Source organism: Purpureocillium lilacinum (assembly GCF_023168085.1).
Source record: "Purpureocillium lilacinum CBS 284.36 DNA, scaffold_3, whole genome shotgun sequence".
NCBI classification, from domain to species: Eukaryota; Fungi; Ascomycota; class Sordariomycetes; order Hypocreales; family Ophiocordycipitaceae; genus Purpureocillium; species Purpureocillium lilacinum.
In genome coordinates this window covers 2,238,199-2,258,062 of record NW_027072113.1, presented here as the reverse complement: position 1 = coordinate 2,258,062, position 19,864 = coordinate 2,238,199, and the positions used below count along the sequence as shown (strand labels likewise).

Below are 19,864 nucleotides of genomic sequence, written 5' to 3'. Positions count from 1 at the left end.
CGAGTCTGGGAACGAGCACGGATTAAAGGAACGTGTATGCCGGAGAGCCGTGGGGGTGAGCCAACGTGCTCTGGCTATGAAGACGTTGGAGTGTGGTCAGCGAATTTGGTGCCGATTGCATAGTCAGGGCATGTCGAGGGGACAGAAACGAAAAAGCTCAAATGACCTCGGGATGTCCCAGGCGGCTAGTTGGAAGTAGCAACTCAAAGAAAAGAATAGCAATCGGACCAGGATATGATCATGGATCCGACCAGACTACGGCCAAAGTCATCAATGCGTGAAATGGAGCAGAATGGAACGTGCTCCATATCACTGGCGCAGGAGTCTGCGTCAGCCTCGTCGTACCCAAGGTAGGCCGGCAGGCATTACAGGTGGCACGCTTACCGGGTTCAGCCCTCAGAGCAGATCGCCCCGGTGCATGCACGCGGCATTCATTCAATGTGGTGTGACCGCTTCGTGGAAAGGGACCTCGATGGGAATTGACAGCCAACGCGCGAAAGAGCCAGGAACTGACTGCTGCATCCAGAAAGTCAAGCACGGCCACATGACAGACGTGGACGAGGGGCTTGCCGGACGTTGACCGCTGATAAACCAGGGTCCAGGCACTGGAGTCAGACCCGCCCAGCTGTCAGGTAGTCACCAAACCTTGTTGTTGAACTTGTGTGCTCCAGTCAGGTAGGCTTCGCTGTAAAATAGCAGATCATTGACGCTCAACCTATCAATCGAGAACTTGGACTGGCAAGTTCAACGCGGCCGCATCTGAGCTCGGAGACCGAGAGCTCCCCTCCAGGCTTGGGGGGATTAATTCTACTGGTACGGTAAACCCAGTGGTAGCTCAGCTTCGCCCGCTTACGATTGAAAGGGATTGGCGGGGTCAATCAACATGTTGCATCGACTTTAGTTGACACGTGAAATGCGACTTTGTCAGACTCAACACCAGACCACCACCACCACCTTCATCCACGACCGCCTTCGTCTCCCCCCTCTCCCTTTCTCTTTCCCTCGCGCGCAGTCCGTCAAATCAACCCGCAAACCACCGCCGGCCCTTCTCCGCCCCCGTCAGCCAGCCCCATGGCGCCCATCAAGGTCGTCGTGTCGGGCGCCGGCAACATCAAGCGCCAGCCCGAGCTGGGCGTCGTCTCGATCCGCGTGCGCTCGCGCGGCGCCGAGCAGGCGGCTGTGTCGACCGAGGTGCGCAAGGCGGCGCAGGAGATCCAAGCGCAGGTGCGGCAGCTGGCGGCGCCGCGGCACGCCGACTACCGCGCGCCCTCGCCGGCCGTTGACGCCGCCGTGACGCGCTGGACGTCGGGCTCCATGACGACGCGCTCGTACTGGGAGCGCAGCAAGGACAAGGGCCGCCACAACACGTTTTACGGCGCGCAGACGCACGTCGGGATGACGAGCGGCTACTCGTCCGACTCGTCCCAGGGCGAGCGCGATAAGGAGCACCAGCGCACCCGCGTCTACGAAGCCAGCGTTGGCCTGACCGCCACGTTTCGCGACTTTGACAGCCTCAGCGACTTCACCACACGCATGTCTGTCGTGCCCCTGGCTAGCGTCCGCGGCGTCGAGTGGTTCCTCACCCCGGAGACGCAGGCGCAGCTGCGCGAGGAGGCCCTGCGCTCGTCGTACCGCGATGCCCTCGCCAAGGCCAGGGCCTACGCCGAGGCCATGGACAAGAAGTCGGTCAAGCCCGTCGAGGTCCGCCAGCTGAGCGACCAGCCGCCGCGCCTCATGGCCTTTGGCGCCGCCGCCCGGTACGCCGACATGCCCGTCGGTGACGATGACAACGAGGAGCAGCACCTGACGTACCAGCCCGAGGACGTCTCGTACGACGTCGACTGCGAGGTCACGTTTGAGGTCGAGTGAAGCGAAAAAGTATGGGGACGTCAACGTGTATCATTATGCTCATCATCTACCGAGGAGCGTGGACTCGTCCCAAGAATTGACGCGGTGCTCCCAGTTCCGCCATGCACATGTACTCTAAACATCAATCCATTCCAGCGCCTTTCCAATGCAACGGGGGCAGCTCCAATTAAACGACACAGCTGCCCATCTTCTTTCCCAAAGCCCTCACACATCAAACTCATTTCGCCGCGGCCTCCTCTGCCCGCTTCCGCGCCAGCCCGCCCAGCTTCTCCGCCGCGGCGGTGAGAACCGGCGGGTTCGCGCCTTGCACCATCTTCTGCCCGTGGACGGCGACCTGCGTCCCGTCCTTGAAGAAGAGGAACGTCGGCATGGCCGTGATGCGGTACTGCACGGCCAGTTCCTTGACGTTGTCGACGTTGACCTTGACAAAGGCCAGCTGGCCCTCGACGGCGTGCTTGCCGCTCAGCTGCTCGAAGACGGGCGAGATGGCCTTGCACGGCGGGCACCAGTCGGCGAAGAAGTCGACGGCGACGTACGTGTTGCTGGCGAAGACCTCCTTGAGCTCGGCGCTCGACTTGATTTCTCGGACCATGGTGGGGGTGCTTGTGGACTGATACTGAGCTGTGCTGCGAGGGATCTCTGTGGCACGGTGGTGGCTCAAGACGTGTTTGACGCTGACTCAGTTGTCTATGAGAAGGAGAGAAGCGCGATTGAGGGTCTTTGTCGAGCTACGTTGGGTTATATGCAGTGTCGCCTTCAGTCGTTGGGCGCTGGACACGCTTGGAAGCTTCGGCCGTCTTCGGGATCGCGGGGTACAGGTCGTTTTTTGCGTTTGTCAGCCCGCTACTGCTGCTGTTGGCAGCGTTGCTCTCAGCGGACCAATGGGCCATCACGTGCCGCCGCATTTTTGGAATCACTTTCTGCCACTGACTCAGCCACTGCTAAACGACGCTGTACCTGCATCCGCCACCTAACTTAGGTGCACCATCATCATTTCACTTTGATGTTTCATCTGCCGTACATCTCCATACGTTCAACACAGTCCGGCCATCGCACAGGTTGTCTGCGATCCCCAGTTTCCTTGGGACAATACCGCCTCTCAAATGCGTCTCGCAATCCTGCTCGCATCTGGCAGAATGTAAGCCAAACCTACCGCTGCGCAACCACCTTTTACGCTGTGCAGAGTCCATCGTGTACCGAAGGCGGGTTGGAGGACGCATCACCCCAGTCCAGGCTCGCAATGAGGCGGCCCACGTCCGTCGACCTATCCGCGCGAATGTAGTCGTCTGTTCTCCGTCAGCACGTCCCATCACCCAAAGCTCGTCGGGGACCTTCTCACCTCGCGTCGGAAAGTACCACCAGTCCTGCGAGCGAAACGCGTTGTTGGTCAACTGCGAGAGGGGGTCGTTCCAGCCCGTGTTGCGGTCCTGGTAGTTGGCGTGCTTGGACCACGCGACGTAGACCTTGGGGTGGTCGAGGTTCTTCTTCCCGTTGTCGCCGCCCCGCGGCTGTCCCGCGTCGCTGTCGGAAAAGGTGTTCTGGATGTTGGGCCACAGGATGCGGTCGTAACCAGAGTGCTGGCTCAGGTGCAGCTGGTACGGCCGCCACTGCGTGTCGTCGGACTTGCGCAGCTCGACGAGGACGCGCTCCCAGTCGTATGGGTGGCCGTTGATGCCCTTGGGCTTGGCACCGTCCTTGGTGTAGAAGAGGTTGTACGCCACGCGCACCATGGTGTCGGAGCACCGCGAGTACGAGTAGTAGATGGGGAACCGCTGCGACGGGTTGCCGATGCCCTTGTCCGGCGTGACGCAGTTGCATCCCATGTCGGGGTAGTCGCAGAGCGGAGAGCTGGGCGTCTGCTGGTTGCCCGAGGTGGCCCACGTCGGGATGCATGGCGGGCGGTTCATGGCCTGGCCGAAGAAGAACATGGGCTGGGCCTTCATCGCCAGCGAGACGCCGCCTTCGTTGAGCAGCTGCGTCATGGCGTCGTCGGTGATGGGCGTCACGGCGACGGCCACTGCCGCAGCGGCGAACAGGCCGGTAACAGTGCGCAGCATATTGGGCAGTCGGCAGGGTCGAAGCACCTACAAAGTAGATGGAGGCCAACTCGGTGGCGCGAGTGGTATGCGTGCCGTGCCGTCTCGACGATCGATCCGGTGTAAGTCAGGCGCGGGGGCACCGGTCGTACAAATACCCGTCGATTTCAGTAGTGTCCATGCCCCGCCACGACTGCCGACGGCAACACCATAACAGCGTGCGCACAATGATTAGTTGCTGATCAACCACCTAGATTCGGCCCGGGGTCGCGTCTACTGCGCATCGCTTCGAGGCGAATGCAGGGGCGCTCATGCTCTTGCTGGACTTGGGCCTTTGGCCGACGGGTGGCGGCACACCAGCGTCGCATCGCGCGCGCAAACGTGCGCCGGCCATTGGTGGACAATCGGCAGTGGTCTGAAGGATCCGACGAAGAATGCGCCGTCATGTTGCATGAAAGGGTCGACTAGATCAGATCCCATGATCCGCCTCGGGAATCATCTCGTGGTGCTCTCAAGCGAGAGGGACAAGACGGGCAATTCGTATGTCCGTGCTCCCGGCCGCTTAGACAGCGGATGAGGGCGATTTCCCCTCTTGCCGATGCATGTACCGTTGCCGAGTCTCCCCGTCGTTTCCATCGAAGGCTTGTACTTGCGACAATGACGTCGGTCACCGCAAGATACGCTTCTTCGTCTTGAGCAGCGGCAAGTAGATGGCTATATGATCGTGACGGCGCCCCAGGCGGGAAAATGACGTACAGCTGCTGGCCGTCTCGGTGTACGAATAGGGACGGTGCACAGATACGACCTGCCCAGAAAGTGGCCTTGGTGCTACGGCGCTTTCGTCCCCGGCCTGCTCAACGTCGCACCCGGCACTGGACAAGTCGCTGGTGGGACGGATCCGCATATGCTACGCTTTGGGTACGGTGAAAGACAAGGGCGCCGAGATTGCTCGGATGGCAGATGTGCCATCTGTGTCTGGTGACGTTTTCCAGGTTGCTCAGTCATGGTACTGGATACGCCTGAGCCAACTGGCATCAATTCATCTTAAATGCAGCGCTCAACGCCTCGCAACTGGCGACCTTGCCAGTGCGCTCCGCCTATATGTCTAGTCTATCGTATGGCTCTATGCCAACCCCGTCTAAATGCCCGATGCGTCTAATGCGTCTATGCGTCTATGCGTCTATTCCAAGGCGTTCAAAGTCATGCCCATCCGATGCGATATAGCTCGTACCCAGTCTCGTCAGCCCGTCCGCTCCTGTGCTTCCGCACGCTCTCCTGAGAAAGGATGGACAGTGCGCGCTCGCCCGTCCGCCCTCCAGGCCGTTGTTCCGAGAAAGCAGCCTCGACAGACGTGTTGATGCCGTTGAACTTGCCGTTGGGGCGAATCGAGACCACGAGCCAAAAGACACCCCCCGGGGCGAGGAGCGTCGCCGCGCAGTCCCTCAGCCAGATTGCATGCTCGGGCGCGTACGCCACATCCGCAGCGAAGATGAAGTCGAAGGGCTCGTCGAGGGGCGCCGCCCGGGACGGAGCCGACCAGTCGAGGTGCGCAGCTTTGAGCGGAACAGTGGCGCCGCCCCCAGTGCCGGTGCCTGCCATGTGGGCGTCGAGGTTGATGGCCAGGTTCTTGAGCACGGCGGGGTGGTAGTCTGTCGCGATGATGGCCTGCGAGGGCCACGTCTCGGTGAGGCAGGGCAGGAGACTAGAGAGCGCGAGGCCGAAGAGGCCGGTCCCGGCGCCGAGTTCGAGGATGCGCGTGCCGTGCGAGGCCTTGTCGAGGTGGAACCGCTCGGGAGTCTGGCAGACGAGTTCCGAGAGGGCCACTGAGGCGCCCCATGTTTGCAGGCCGACGTCGGTGTGATCATCTGTCGTTTGCATCGGCGTGTCGAGGAGGTCCACCTTGATGCTCGTGTGTTTTGACGGCACAGCGAACTCAAACCGTCGCGTCATGCCTAGGTCATCGCCCTGAAGTTGTTGCTCCTCATCGTCACCGCCCGTGAGCCGGGATAGCACGGCACAAGCGTCGTCGACAATTCGCTCGCGCGACTCCTCGTCTACGGGCAGCTCGTCCGCCCGGCCGATAAGTCCTGTGAGCCACCGCACCGCCGCATCTCTCTCCACGGGGTCATCTCGCAGCGCCTGAGCCTCGTCGCTGCCTTTGTCGTTTAGATCGTCTTCGTCATCGTCATCTTCGTCGGCCTCGGTCACGTAACCAGAGTCAGTCTGTGCCAGCCCATCGTGGGCCACGCCCTGGCGAAAGTCAGCCGCCGCGGGAAGCCGGCAAAAGACATCGCGGAGCGTCTTCAACGCGTCGCAAATTTGCGCCGAGGTCGCTGACCGACAGGGCGGGAGGCTCGCGGCCAGGGAGAGCGGATTGTGCCCCATGTCGCCTGCCTGCTGTAAGTCGGCACGGGCCCCCGGTCACGAAAATGCGTCTCTCCCCGGATTTTGACGAGATCGCGACGAGGTCGACAGGTCACCGCCTGGCGAACAAACAAGTGAGTTTCATGCTTGACAAAATTTATCCCGCCGGAGGCCAGTCCTTCCCCCCGGGGTGGCGCCCAGGTACCCGCGGCGCCTGTGGTTAGACCCACGTGGACCGGACAGAAGCGCAAATTTTCTTTGACACTATCGTCGTCGTGCGATATGGTTCCCCGAGTCAGCATTCTCCATTTCCTGATTTGGCAACCGATGAGGTGGGGCGACATCTCAATGCTTAAAAGTATACTCCGCCGGCTGCGCCCAGCCAAGTTACTTCGAGCTCAAGTTGGGCAGGGTCATCATTGGTGATGGCGGTTGTTCTATTTCGGTCAGTGGTTTTCTAGATACAGCACTCGCACAGACCTGGCCGGAAGCTCATCTGAGATCGCACATGATAGTGAATCAAAGCGGGGCTGGACACGAGTTTGCAAACAGATACATATGTCCGTGCACTGCGTCGAACATGTCGCTTAACAGAATTCGTTCATTCCCGTGTATCTGTCCGTGTATCAAGATGTATGCGGGTCTTCTTACGTCCCATGACGGTATGAAGCACAAACACGTGAATACACTCAGTGCAACGATGCTTCTCCGTGGACCATGTCCAGGGAGTTGCATGTGCGGGTATGAGACGCCTTGCGCCAATGCAGCCAGACCACGAGCATCCCTCAAACCAAAAACTCAATCCCCAACGCCACTGGTGCCATTCAAATACTCTGCCGGTCCGAGGCAGACCGCGTATGCCGGAGCACGCCATTCAGGGGCTTCTGTGCGTCTCCATGACAGCCGTTCGGTACGGCTACATCGCCGTCGCCTGGCTTAGGAAGCCACTTGAGCAGCTTCTGCATGAGCAACTGTCGATTGACCGGCTTGGCCAGGTAATCGTTGACGCCCTTCTCTAGACAACGCTCCATGTCGCCCTTGAGTGCGTATGCAGTCATGGCGATGATGGGTATGCGCGAGCCGCTATTTCGTATCTGCACCGTCGCCTCGTAGCCGTTCATCACGGGCATGCTGATGTCCATGAGACACAGGTCAAAGGCATCGGGAGAGTTTGCAAGCGTCGAGACGGCTTCGGCGCCATTCGAGACGACAGTGATGTGCTGGAAGCCGAAGGCGTGCAAAATCCCGACCAATACCTTTTGGTTGATGATGTTGTCCTCGGCGGCCAGGAGTCGTGTTTGCGAGGCGATCCGTAGCAACCGCGATAATGGCGCTGCGATATCATTATCTTGTGGGATTTGCTGTCGCAATAGTTCTCTTTCGGGCTGCGCGCTAATCTGTTGCGGCCCATCGACTCGCTTCAACTTCACGGTGAACCAAAAGATGCTGCCGGGCTGGTCGGGGTTGGGCTTATACCCAATGTCCCCGCCCATCATTTCAACGAGGGACTTGGCGATGGACAAACCAAGGCCCGTCCCCTGCCGGCGCTTCTGATATGTAGTGTCGAGCTGCGTAAACGGTTGGAAGAGCTTCAGTTCGGACTCGTCGCGGACGCCGTGTCCGGTGTCGATGACTTCGGTCATGATGGTGTGTGTCGCTGCATCCTGCGCCGCCAGAGATACGCGCACAATGATGTAACCCCTTTCGGTGAACTTGCCCGCGTTGCCGACAATGTTTTCGAGAATCTGGCGACAGCGCAAGGCGTCCCCCTCCGCCCACTTTGGCAGGTCCGTAGCCAGGTCCGTCTTGAGCGATACGCCTGGTTGTACCGTCGTTTGGAAGCTGCGTACGACGGACGTCACAACATGCGCTACGTCGAACTTTTCGTTTGTGATCGAGAAGCTGCCAGCCGCGAGCTTGGAGTAGTCGAGAATGTCGTTGATGACCTGCAGGAGAACGCGCCCCGACTCCTCAATGATGTTGGCCGTCTCGAGTTGCTCCTCGGTCAGGTCACTGTCCAGCAGAAGCGAGCAGGCAGAGAGCATGCCGTGCATCGGTGTCCGGATCTCGTGACTGATGTTGGCCAGGAAGTCGTTTTTCAGCTTGGTGCTCTCCTCGTAGGCGGCAATGAGCCGCATCTCGGCCTCTTTGCGCTCCGTGAGGTTGCGGGTGACTTTGCCGAAGCCGACGTGGATGCCGTTTCGATACACAGCCGTGATAACGACGTTGGCCCAGAACCGGCTGCCGTCTTTGCGATAGCGCCAGCCTTCGTCCTCGACGCGCCCCTCGCGCAGGCATACCTCGAGTTCCCGCTCGGGTTTGTGGGACTTGAGGTCCTCCTCGCCATAGAAGATGGAGAAGTGCTTGCCGATAATCTCTTCCTTTTTGTACCCTTTGTTGAGCTCGGCGCCAATATTCCAGGTCATGATGTTGCCGCGCGTGTCGAGCAGGAAGATGGCATAGTCCTTGACGGCCTCGACGAGGATGCGCGACGCCTCATCGATGGGCAGCCAGCTCTGGCGGATGCCGCCGTCGGCGACGGTAATATGGACTTCGGCCTTTTCCCACTCAAAGATGAGGCAGATCAGGCCGTCGTCCTTGTGGATCGGGGTGATGCGCGCGGTCCAGGCGACGCCCTCCGGGTCGGTGTACGCCGCATGGCAGAGCCGAAGGGCGCGAGACGCGATGCCCGTTTCGATGGCGAATGCGAGTGGAATGCGGTCGAATCGCGCCGTCGGCGACCCGTGGTAGAGAGCGGTAAAGAGGTCCTCGCCGACAATCTGCTCCCGAGAGCAGCGCCACGCCTCAAGCAAGCCGGCCGAGGCCCTCTCGACGCGGTACGACGGCGACACGACCAGCGTGGGCACGGGCGAGTAGTCGAGAATCTCGCTCATGGCGGAACCCGTGGCAATAGCCGCGATGAGTGCATAGGGAAGCGGAGGGGTAAGAGAGTCATCGAGGCAGCGTTTGCCTCGTCCTCTCCACGGCGGCGAGCAAGGTTCCAGGGCTTGTGCCGCCATGCGCCTCCAGGACGAGGGGGGCCACCGCACACGGGGAATTCAGCCGCGGGAGGGGAGCGGAAGGAATGCTCCCCTGGGGCTGAGACGTGGTGGTCTCGAGCGTCCCACGCGTGACGTCAGAACTATTTCATCATCTCGTCTTTCCGGCTCGGCGCCGCACAACGAGGGCTGGGTGCGACCGTGGCCGTCGTCACGTCCCGCCAGTTGTGGTATGAGGCTGGAGGGGTGCGACGATGCAGGATCTCTATGGGAGTCAAGCCATGTAGGAGGTGGCGGCGAGATGCGATGAATCGCGGCGTACTCACTCTAAACTCACACGCTACGTCTGCTTGCCGCGCTTTGGCTGCCAAGCTGCCCCCCGGAGTGGAGTTTAGAGAAGGATCCAGGGGGGATCTGCAGTCCGACTTGGGGAAGGTTGACACCCCGAAGGCAGAAAATTGGGGGGCGGAAGCTGAACGGTCTCTGCCAAGTCGAGCTTCACCGTTTTGGCCCCCAGGGGACTATCCAGGGACTGCAGGGCACCTTTATTGCGCCCGAGTCACCGCATGGTTTGGCATTGCATAGTGTCCTGCAGGCGTCTCAACTCGGTTAGCGGACATTTGGTGGTCGTTCTCGCGAGAGAAGTCGCACCTTGCCTGCCGCAGTCACACACCAACCGCGACACGATTGAAGACATCGAGGTGGCCCGACGGTGGTACAATTACGGTAACGACTGTGAGTGTATTATACTTCTGTGACTATCTCCTGGGGCCGAAAAGAGTGACGCGGTCGGGTCGGACAAAAGCAAGAAAAGCAATAAAACAGGTTGAGACAACATTCCTTGCCCTCACGGCACGGTTGGCCACGAGCATCGTCAGCCTCTGCTTGAAGGACCAACCTACAGCTCCCCTGCGCTGCCCCGAGGCCTCCAGTTCACGACTGGCTTCTGGTGCGCGAACCTGTTTCGCTGCTGAGCGTTGCCACTCGCTGGCAGAATTTCCCGCTCGGCCTTTACGACGGCAGTCGAGACCAACGTCTTCCCCGAAGCGTCGACGCTGTCCGCGGTGACGCCCGTGAGCTTCCTCTTGGGGAGCCATAAGCTGGTCTCGAAGCTCGAGCGCGGCACCTCGCCGAGAAACTCGCGAGAGCCCAACTCGTCAGTCGCAGCGTAGAAGCGCCACGCAGCGGTCTCTGTGTCCCCGTTCCACGACACGTACACGGTGGTTCCGTCGTCATTCTGCAGTGCGGCAATGGCGGGATCCTCATTGGGAAGCCCAGTCCAGTTGTACCGGAAAGCGCGGTAGTTCTCGACGCCCGCGCCCAGGATACCGGAGTCCATGTATGCGTGAAAGATGGGTGTTCCATCTCTCGTGAACTCGGTCACTGCACCCTCGGATCCCCAACCCACGAGGACGTTTCCGTTCGGCAGAACCTGGGTGCTTCCCTGTGACTTGGACAAGAGATCGTCGGGCGGGAAGTAACCGCCAACAAGCTCGGCCATCCAGGACGTGGTGTTCAGCTTCAGAATCTTGCCGCTGCTGGTTGGGGCGGTGTGGACCTCAGACCCTCCGCTATGTTCCGTTCCATGAGCGCTGTTATCGTAGAGGCTGATGACCTCAACGTCACCGTTCTGTTCCAGCCATCTGGCATGGTGCTGAAAGCAGAATTTGGTGTCGTTGGACATTTTAAAGTCGGACCGATTGCCGTTAAGCCGCCAGATTATGGAACCGTCTGTGCCGTTGATCTTGTGCACGGCACAGGCATCGCGCGCCGAGATCAGATAGTTGCCGTCAGAATCCTTGTCGACACTGTTGATGTGGAAGTAATCCCACGCATCAGACGAGTTGTATCCGGAGCCTGCCTGGCCTGGGTTGATGGGAAGGATCGCTTCTGCATCGGCCATGAGTATGCAGGTCCATGCAAGTGAGCAGTCAAATGAGATATCTTACCGTCAGGGGCAACATGATCCAAGCTGGACCACTCGAAGAGCAGTTTGCCTGTGGAGATATCCAGCTCTGTAACAACATCAGCCATGTGTCGCAATGAATATGCCCATCGAACGCACCCTGAATGATGGCATTGACGATCCACTGCTGGTCCGGGCCAGCACCCCATCGGCTGAGGTCCCGAGCGACGGGCTGGTAGATCTGGATGAGGCCCGTCTCCTCATTGACAATGTGGAATTCGTGCTTGTCAACCAACTTGTGGTTTCCCGCACGCAGCTCACGAATGGTCTCGTAATGCTGATCCATGAAGGTGATGTGCCCATGGCCGTGGCCGTAGCCAGCGTTATGGTCCCCCTCGAAGCTGAAGAGAACATCCTTGCCCTTCCAGCGGCCGGCTTGGAAGTTGGTGGACCAAATGCTGTACAGCGCGTAGCCCGACCAGACGAGATCGCCATTGTCTCTGACAATGTATGGTCCAGCTTGGCGGGGCCCATGCTGCTCAGTGGGAGTGTCGGGATAGCCAGCAAAGGGGGCGAGAAAGAGATATCCCTTCTCGACGTCGCCCGTGGCTGGAATCGTGATGTTCAGACGCGGCGGCGCCAGGTCTGGGCGGCTTCGAAATTGCCAGTCGGCCGCGACATGCCCAAAGAGCATTGCCGCAGTAATGGCTGAAACGGTGTGATCGGGCTTCATGGTGGCAGCCGTAATAATGTCTCCCCCGGAAAGTTGCTGCACGCGTCAGATGCCCGTTGTCCCATTATTACCTTTAGAATAGGTACATTCACCTTGTTACAGCCTTCGAGCCCTAGAGATCAAAATCTGGTTCCCCCCAGTGTGAATATTTCACTTCAATTCGTATAGATAGTATGGCAGAGCGGGACGTCGGATTGACAAAGGCTCATGAGCTTTGGCATTGCTGGCTCGGGATGTAAAAAGTCGGCGAGATCCCTGACTTAAAAGGCGTACCCCGCGGGAGCGCCCAGACGCAAGGCCGATGACATCAACCGATCACGTCATTACCGCGAGGCATTTGGGAACACTTGCAAAACAGGGGATCGGCCGGTATCGGTGGTTTTCAGTGCCAATGGAAATTGGATCGATACATCTGCCAGCACGTGAAGGAAGCCGAAACCCAGTCTCGCAGGATTGCGTGCTTGACATTTGGTGTATTTGGTGCAGACAAGCAGCATCGGGCCGGGTTGCGTGTCAATCAGACAGCAATTAGGCCACTCACTCTGGTCTCATTTTATTAAAACATTGGAGTAAGGGAAGGGATATGCACTTGGCGCCCTAGAAACCGTAGAAACATCGCCGGCTCCGAAATAAACACCCTCAGCAATTAATTGTCGTCTCCAACGCCCTTTACACCGTGCCTATCCTTCGGGCCAAGTCAGTCTCGTTCAATAGCGTCGGCTTCGCGCTCGGTCTCACCGGCCCCGGCCCCGAAACTAAATACCGAGCACCCCCCGCGCTGCTGTTTCGCGTTTGCCAGTTCGCGCGAAATCACGCTGCGCAAGGTTATTGTTGAGCTTCCCTGACGGGTGTCTTTTTTTTAGGGCTGGAAGGAACGACTCGCAGGCCTTTGCTTCACGCAGAGTGCAAAGTGAGACATATCGTTACTCTACTGCCGCACTCAGTGGTGAAACCTCTCAACGCTGGCGCGGCTCGACTTCATCGGCCCGTGGCTTCATGTTTCCTGCTTTTCGTAGCAACCCGAAGGCCGGTTATGTCAATTGGCCCTCATATGTACGCAGTCGAGCTTACCTTATCCTGGCGCAGGCTCTGGACTGTCCTCAAGTCAGAGAGACCTAATCATCATGTCCACCCTCTGTCTGTCTCTGGCTTCACATCGTCACGGGTTTTGGGACAAAGCTATTATTACCGCGGATTCCACACGCATCTCCGCCCAAGCTCTGCGAACTGGCGGGTCCATGACCCATTCGCCAGGGAATTGATGCTGAGTGCCTTCATTGGCCGAACCACCAGTTCGTGCTGACGGCGGCTGACGGGTTCCACCAATGGTCCAAGCTATGGTTGGGGTTTTGGTAGCGTAGGGCTGATCGTGACCGTTGAAGCATCCAAAATTAGAGCCAAGGCACAGCATGTCTTGCAGCATGCAGAGAGATCGGATAGAACGATCGCGTTAAGAACATCGTGATGCAGGCGGGGTATTAAACGCCTTGGAGTTTGCCATTTTCCAGTTACAGCACTGCATGGCAGCACACGATCAATACCCCGCCACACATGTGTCATTCTGAGTTCGACCAATGCGAGAGTCTCGCCATGTTGCTTGACTGAAAGGCGAAGGCTGAATTTACCACGCTTTTTGCAGCCCAGCAGCAAATTTCCTCATGATGTGCGCTGTGGTGTTGACATCCGTTCCGGAACTGGACAAGGGCCAACAACCATTTAGCCGCTGCGCCACATCGTGAGGTGAACGGGGCCGTGGGACTCGATGGAGGCGTCGCTCTCCGCCGGTAGTTCGCCAGCCCAGTTTCTATTAATTTTACCCCTGGAGAGACTGAGCCACCACTCAGGTCGCCGACCTTCAGTGAGAAGCACGCCGTAGTGTATTTTACAGTCTTGCGGCTCAGAAGATGGCTCCACCGGCGGACTATGCTAGCCGCCTGGTGAGCATCACCGAAATCCGCCTCCGGATGATATGAGGAATCTTTGCGGATCCAAGCGACGGAACCCTGCATCTCACTCGTGCGACTGTGGTAAGCGAGGGCTGTAAGGCTGCCGTATAATAATAAGCTTCGATGCCACTCTGATACCAGACTAATTCGACGCGTGAAGTTGGCCTTGTTTATTGCTGAAGCCACAATTCTCTTTTTGTATTCTTTCCTTTCGATCGCAGACCATTAATCATGCATGAATCAGATCACGAGACAGGCTCCGCGCCTACCAGGTTGAAGTTGGTTGGAAGCCCGCTGGTATCCAACAAGGGGGCCAGAAAACCCGAGTCGGCAGCGAGCTCCGAGCTCGGTCACAGCCATCAGCGCCTCGATCAGGCCGACTCAACACTACTGGAAGAGCTGCCCATTTTCCAGAGACACAATGAATCAACAGCGATCGAACTCTTCTACGACCTGTTTTTCGTTGCAAACCTCGCCACCTTTTCCAACATTCACGAGATCCAGTCCGTATCGACATTGACATCATATATCGGCTTCTTCTGTGTCTTGTGGTTCACCTGGTGTCTCACCAGCATGCACGACATCCGCTTCGTCTCGGACAGTCTGTCATCTCGAATTGCCAAGGGTGCGCATCTTGGAGTCATGGTCGGCTTGGCTGTAGCCGGACCAAAGTATGCGTCCGAGGGCCACCCCGCGGAGCTGCGAGTTCTTGGTAATTACCCGATCCAGCCGATACGGTCGATTGCATTATTGACTAGTTGGCAGCGCTCATTCTCATGGTGTCGAGGATCGTGCTGGCTCTGCAGTATCTGCTCGTCTTGTTCCATGTCCGCACATATAAGAACAGCAAGTTGCCGCTTGGCTTAATCGCAGGCTTCTCACTGGCTGCCGCTTTCATATATCTTGGTGTTAGCTTGTATGCACTTCTCCAGTCTATTATTCTGCTCAGGCCAAGTACTAACACAGTTCACAGCGCTTCCACAGAAACGGACCACGCATATCGAGCACTTTACGTTGTTGCTGTCGCCGAGATGGTCGTAAATATTGGCGTTGCGTCTCAATGGCGTGTCGTTAGCTTCAAAGGCACCCATCTGATCGAACGGATGAGCCTCCTCACTTTATATATCCGTGAGGGACCTTCATCGTCTAACACAATCAAGTTTTGCTGACCCTCAGCAATAGTGGGTGAGGGTGTCATTGACGTCCTCAAGAGTGTGACGAAGGTATGTCCACTGCTGGACTCTGACTGATTCGGTACACCGGCTAAGCAAAGACCAGATTTCCCAAGCCCAAGACTATTGGACAGCCGGAAACATTGGAACGCTGCTCGGTGCTATACTTACCATCGTAGGCGATCCCTATTCTTCACCACCACAATATCGCAACGCTGACCTGGTGTGCCAAGTATCTTTTCTACATGTTGTACTTCGACACGCTGAACCGTCATCACTTCGGTTCCATCAGACAGCAGATTTGGTCCTTCCTCCACTTCCCCTTTCACGCTGCACTAGTCCTCTGCGTGTCCGGGATGGCGCAGTTTGTCACTTGGCAAAAGATCGCCGAGGTTCTTCAGTAAGATTACGCTTCCAGTTCAAGTAACGTGGACCCTTTACTGACGGAAAAACAGGAACTTCTCTTCTGAAATGAATAATCGCGTCGAGGACGTAATTGACAGGATTACCTCGAATGACAGCGCAGAAGCTGTAACGGATCGATTCATCTCGGAGGTCCAACTAGCCATCAATCACACCTTCACTGCCTACCCGCCCGAGGATGCGTTTGAGACCAATGAGACCATCAAGGAGTTGGTAGAAACGCTGAAAGAGAAGCTCCTCGACTCTATCTCATCAGCAACACCTAATTTGGATGATGTCGAACATGCCATAGTCGAGATTACGTCGAAGGTGTTCACTAGCATCATGTCCAAGTACGGCTTGGAGGCTCCGGAGGAGTCTGCTGAGGGTGCCGAGGACTTTTACGGCGACTTGAATGCTAGGATCCACGCAGCTATATTGTTTGTATGCTTTGCCATGGTACCAGGCCCTTCTTATTACGTTGCTAACCTGTGGATTTTCATTAGTTCGAGTACTTCTTCATCGCAGCCGGTTTCTCGCTCATCATCCTGGGTATCTTGGGCTTGGTCAACGTTCGAAAGTATACCCTAGGCTCATGGCTGCGTTTCGCGACGCACTTTCTCTTCGGGACAGGCTTGTGTCTCGTGTGCTTGCTAGCCACCAGACCCGATAACGACTGGGCATCGGCACTGGCGGGGACAGCGTGGCCGTTGCCGATGGTGGCTCTCGTTTTGCTCATAGGTACGCCCCAAAACGGCGGAACTGATCATTAGTGCAATGTGCTGACTCCAATTTGTCTAGTCATTTCTGTCCACCATTTGAGCCGGAGGCGCGAAAAGAGCGTTGAGTCGCAGAAGTACCAGTTCCTACCCAGGTGGCGCAAAACTGAAGCTCCCGCTGTCTAGTCGAAGTTGATAACACTGGGGGAGAAAGCTGGTGCGCGCTCAGAATTAGAGCAGGACACAGGATTCTGAACCTGTGGCGATGAAGAACATATATGATCTACGAGTCTTGATTAGAAACGATGATACCTAGCGTGGCAAAGACGCGGTGGGACGGTACAGGGATCTTGGCAACGGTTATGGGCAGCCTCGACAACCAATATAGCCCCGGACGAGACACTGCATCCACACGAGCGTCTCTATACGAACAAATGTTTTAATATACATAATTTTATCATTATCCTTGCCAAAGCCGTTCAGGGTATTGGTCCCACGACATCACTGTCCGCTGGCCGCTCTAGGTAGTCGTCCGGAATAGCTTCTGTAGACGGTGCCTGTTCAATGTTAGTTTCTGATGCAAAGACAAATAGTCGCACTGGGCTCTCACCATAAGCTTCCTCGACCATTCTTTCATGTCCTCAAAGTTCTTGCACGTGTGTTTCGAGTTGAAGTCGGGAAATGCCTGCAACTCCTTGCCACTGTTGTCCACCGTCCAGACTTGGCCCAGCACTCCGGTGTCGACGTTACACATGAGTACTTGGCGAAGGGCGTCCACGCAATGTGCTGATCAGTCAGTTATGTCGAAGATGACTGTCATCGAAGGGGCGCGTAGACTTACTGACGTGCTTGCGGAGTATTTCGCCATCGTTCTTGAACGCGTGTTGCTTGAGATCTCTGTAATGATCGTAGTTGAACCATAATGCTTTTCGCATGAGGTTCTATGCCATCAAGTATCAGCCACAGTAGCTGGTGAGAGGAGAGCCGTCGAACATACCAGACAGTGCAAGTGATGCAGGCCTTCCATGTTGACGATGAAACCGCCTCCGTACTTTTTGGCTCGCTTGACAAAATGAGGCTCCAGGCCGCTCTTGATGCCATCCTCGTAAGAAATGACTCCCGGTGCAACTGGTGACAGTCAGCACAGTCTTCTCTTTCTGGGACAAGGGCTCGTACAATTGACACCAAGATCGTCCCACGCCTTGTCAACTTCTGGTGTGCCAATTTTGCGGTATATGTTCTCGTCCAGAAATGATCCGTTGAACTTCTTAACTTCGTACTTGACGCCTACTTCCCTCAGAAGTGGAGCTGCATTCACTTTAGCCCATGCCCGCGTCCCCATGCCTGGGTCTCCAGGCGGAAGCTCAACTTACACCAGCGGGTCGTATGAGCTGCGCATATCCCATCAAGTGTCGACTTGCGCATAGGCAGATATGTCCCGGCCCAAAAGGAGGCAATGCTGATCGCCAGGAGAGCGAAGAGGACGTTCAGTGGTTTGCAGAGCCGTTCAACGGCCTTGTCGGATCTCCTTCGCGCAGCATTGCTCTGTATCTCGTGCAGCTCCAGATCGACTTCCGAGCCGGGGTCGTCGGTGTCGGACAGTAAACTATTGAGATGCGACTCTTTATCCATGGCGTTGGTCATGTTGATACTCGTCAATCCTGGGAGGAAAGAGGAGGAGAAAATGACGAGATGATGGGAACGACAAGTGGGAATCCGCAGCACGGGACTTCAACGGAGGTGTCACGGTGAGCCTCTGAACCTCGTGTAAGCCACCGTCGATGTCTTGCTTAGTCCCCACCCTGCATGTACCATGCATGTAAGCTTGGCGTAGATATGCAGCGGACACTCGAGGCCGTGGTACCCGAATGGCGTCACACACGCCACATCAACCAGCGGAGCAATTTGTTCATCCTTGGGTACGGCTTCTATTGCAGGGTCGCGCCCGACAAACCCTGAATGCCGCCAAGATTCGACGGGTCAGCCAACCCACTGCATTGACGACCGGATTAGGAAACGGGAGGAGGGGCCTGGAAGTGTCGATTGCCGATGGCGTTTCGGCGTGGCGGCCATTGCCTAAACTGCATTGGCCAAGCTGACAACCTACACGAGGAGCCACTGGGCCGTGGCACGCGGGCCATGTTGCGGTGCGTGAGCCTTGATTGCCCGGAAGATCACACAGAACAGCCACAATCTGAATGCTACGGAAATTCTACTGATAAGTACGACAAATGCCATATTCTCTATTGTACAGTACTTATCTGTCGACGCCGAACTGCGCCATACAACTGCCATCATTGCAACCATGGCCATTGGTGGCCACATCAAACATGAACCGCCCAATTCATATCAGCCAGAGCGAAATAGTCTACCTGTAGTCCTGCTAGTAGCGTAGCGCATACGTAGCAACCTCGTCAACGCCACACCCAAGACCTCGTGCAGGCAGCCCACGGCTCGGCTAGTGGTCTCTCTATTCCTGAATGGAGACGATCCCGGCCCGGAGTCCCCGTAATCGTGTGGCGGGCACTGCGGGGCGGTTTCCAGCGTTGCAACTTGAACTCCACGGTCCGAATTGAAGCTTGGGCCCGCCCACGGCCTTCCTTCGACGCACGACCACAATCCTCCACCGCCCGCGTGACCTTTACAGTTGAACACGACAGCTTCCATGCTGTCATGGTACTTTTTTCCTTTTTGAAATCCGGCCGCGTTTCAACTCACGTCATCTGCGGCTGATGAGCCCGTCCCGCGCCGGCCTCCCAAGGTGCCAAAGCCAATTGGCGATTTGGGCGTATCAACGGCGCGGGCTCGATCTTGGCTGTAGTCTTCCCGTGCGGCTGAACCGCAGACACATTCCAGCCCCGACGATGCTAAGATGACGGACTGGAACACTATCGGCAGTCGTGCATCGCCCGTATTGCGGCATTGCCTGGATTCGTCGCGACGAGGTGCAAGACTGCGGCGCGAGCATTGCCTGCCGCGGTGACGTGGCGCCAGCGTGTCGACGGTTCCGCGGGTCGAGCCTGCTCCGGGGCGTCACGTCAGAGGCGATCCCCGGTTTGGAGCTCGTATATCGATGGAATAGATTACTGTGGCGCCATGCACTCGATCCTGATGCGGTGAAACGCGATGTAGCTACGACTCTACGAGGACGATGCTGGTGGGGTATAGTTCTGCATTGATGAGGAGGATGGCCCGAAGGATGCTTGTCGGAGCGGGAGATCCGGGATGCGAAAGCTTGCTCGCGTTGCACTTTAAAGGTCATGCTTCCCGCTGCCGGTTAAACTGAGTTGCAGCCAAAAGTCCGAAGACATCAAGGGCACACGATATCCTCATTAAAACCATTCATAACCTCATTACATCGAACCTCAAGCAAGGTTCAAATCAATCTTCCAAGATCTCCTGATCGACACAATACAATGAAGGCTGTCTGGGTTATCATTCTCGCCGCGGCGTCTGCGCTGGCCGCTCCGGCTCCCGCCCCGGCTCCCGAGGCCGCACCGGAGGCCAACCCGGAGCCCGCCCCGGGTGGCTATGGAAACTACGGCAAATATGGCAGCTACGGTAGTTATCCTGTTCCCCCGGGCGGATACAAGGACTACGGCCATTATAAGGAGTAATTAAGACGGGATAGGCAGTGGGATATCTTGATTACAACAGTCATTGGTGATGTTGGTGATGAGTCGGGCGGACTGCGGGGTGGAGAGCGCACACGGTCGGT

At 57.2% G+C, this 19,864-nt stretch overlaps 9 protein-coding genes across 9 annotated transcripts; 3 read left to right on the top strand and 6 right to left on the bottom strand.

The window, feature by feature from the left end:
- Positions 1-1,071: 1,071 nt before the first annotated feature.
- Positions 1,072-1,869, top strand: PLICBS_004267 (uncharacterized protein; the record flags this gene model as incomplete). The annotated part of the gene is made up of 1 exon (XM_018327010.1): positions 1,072-1,869. One exon carries the CDS (start codon positions 1,072-1,074, stop codon positions 1,867-1,869), a length of 798 nt encoding a protein of 265 aa, XP_018174472.1.
- A 217-nt stretch (positions 1,870-2,086) lies between these two features.
- Positions 2,087-2,860, bottom strand: PLICBS_004266 (uncharacterized protein; the record flags this gene model as incomplete). Its single annotated transcript, XM_018327011.2, has 2 exons — positions 2,087-2,485; positions 2,855-2,860. The coding sequence occupies 2 exons, from the start codon at positions 2,858-2,860 to the stop codon at positions 2,087-2,089; spliced, it is 405 nt and encodes a 134-aa protein (XP_018174473.2).
- A 179-nt stretch (positions 2,861-3,039) lies between these two features.
- PLICBS_004265 (uncharacterized protein) lies at positions 3,040-3,926 on the bottom strand (the record flags this gene model as incomplete). The annotated part of the gene is made up of 2 exons (XM_018327012.1): positions 3,040-3,155; positions 3,209-3,926. 2 exons carry the CDS (start codon positions 3,924-3,926, stop codon positions 3,040-3,042), a joined length of 834 nt encoding a protein of 277 aa, XP_018174474.1.
- Positions 3,927-5,105: 1,179 nt separating this feature from the next.
- On the bottom strand, positions 5,106-6,290 carry PLICBS_004264 (uncharacterized protein; the record flags this gene model as incomplete). Its single annotated transcript, XM_018327013.1, has 1 exon — positions 5,106-6,290. The coding sequence occupies one exon, from the start codon at positions 6,288-6,290 to the stop codon at positions 5,106-5,108; it is 1,185 nt and encodes a 394-aa protein (XP_018174475.1).
- An 803-nt stretch (positions 6,291-7,093) lies between these two features.
- Positions 7,094-9,163, bottom strand: PLICBS_004263 (uncharacterized protein; the record flags this gene model as incomplete). Its single annotated transcript, XM_018327014.1, has 1 exon — positions 7,094-9,163. One exon carries the CDS (start codon positions 9,161-9,163, stop codon positions 7,094-7,096), a length of 2,070 nt encoding a protein of 689 aa, XP_018174476.1.
- A 1,003-nt stretch (positions 9,164-10,166) lies between these two features.
- On the bottom strand, positions 10,167-11,907 carry PLICBS_004262 (uncharacterized protein; the record flags this gene model as incomplete). The annotated part of the gene is made up of 3 exons (XM_018327015.2): positions 10,167-11,158; positions 11,218-11,283; positions 11,334-11,907. The coding sequence occupies 3 exons, from the start codon at positions 11,905-11,907 to the stop codon at positions 10,167-10,169; spliced, it is 1,632 nt and encodes a 543-aa protein (XP_018174477.2).
- Positions 11,908-14,084: 2,177 nt separating this feature from the next.
- PLICBS_004261 (uncharacterized protein) lies at positions 14,085-16,332 on the top strand (the record flags this gene model as incomplete). Its single annotated transcript, XM_065600478.1, has 8 exons — positions 14,085-14,565; positions 14,619-14,769; positions 14,827-14,981; positions 15,036-15,076; positions 15,205-15,425; positions 15,481-15,871; positions 15,934-16,168; positions 16,229-16,332. The coding sequence occupies 8 exons, from the start codon at positions 14,085-14,087 to the stop codon at positions 16,330-16,332; spliced, it is 1,779 nt and encodes a 592-aa protein (XP_065456550.1).
- Positions 16,333-16,625: 293 nt separating this feature from the next.
- Positions 16,626-17,790, bottom strand: PLICBS_004260 (uncharacterized protein; the record flags this gene model as incomplete). Its single annotated transcript, XM_018327017.1, has 6 exons — positions 16,626-16,703; positions 16,757-16,932; positions 16,988-17,087; positions 17,144-17,274; positions 17,323-17,454; positions 17,520-17,790. 6 exons carry the CDS (start codon positions 17,788-17,790, stop codon positions 16,626-16,628), a joined length of 888 nt encoding a protein of 295 aa, XP_018174479.1.
- Positions 17,791-19,562: 1,772 nt separating this feature from the next.
- Positions 19,563-19,763, top strand: PLICBS_004259 (uncharacterized protein; the record flags this gene model as incomplete). Its single annotated transcript, XM_065600477.1, has 1 exon — positions 19,563-19,763. The coding sequence occupies one exon, from the start codon at positions 19,563-19,565 to the stop codon at positions 19,761-19,763; it is 201 nt and encodes a 66-aa protein (XP_065456549.1).
- Positions 19,764-19,864: the final 101 nt, after the last annotated feature.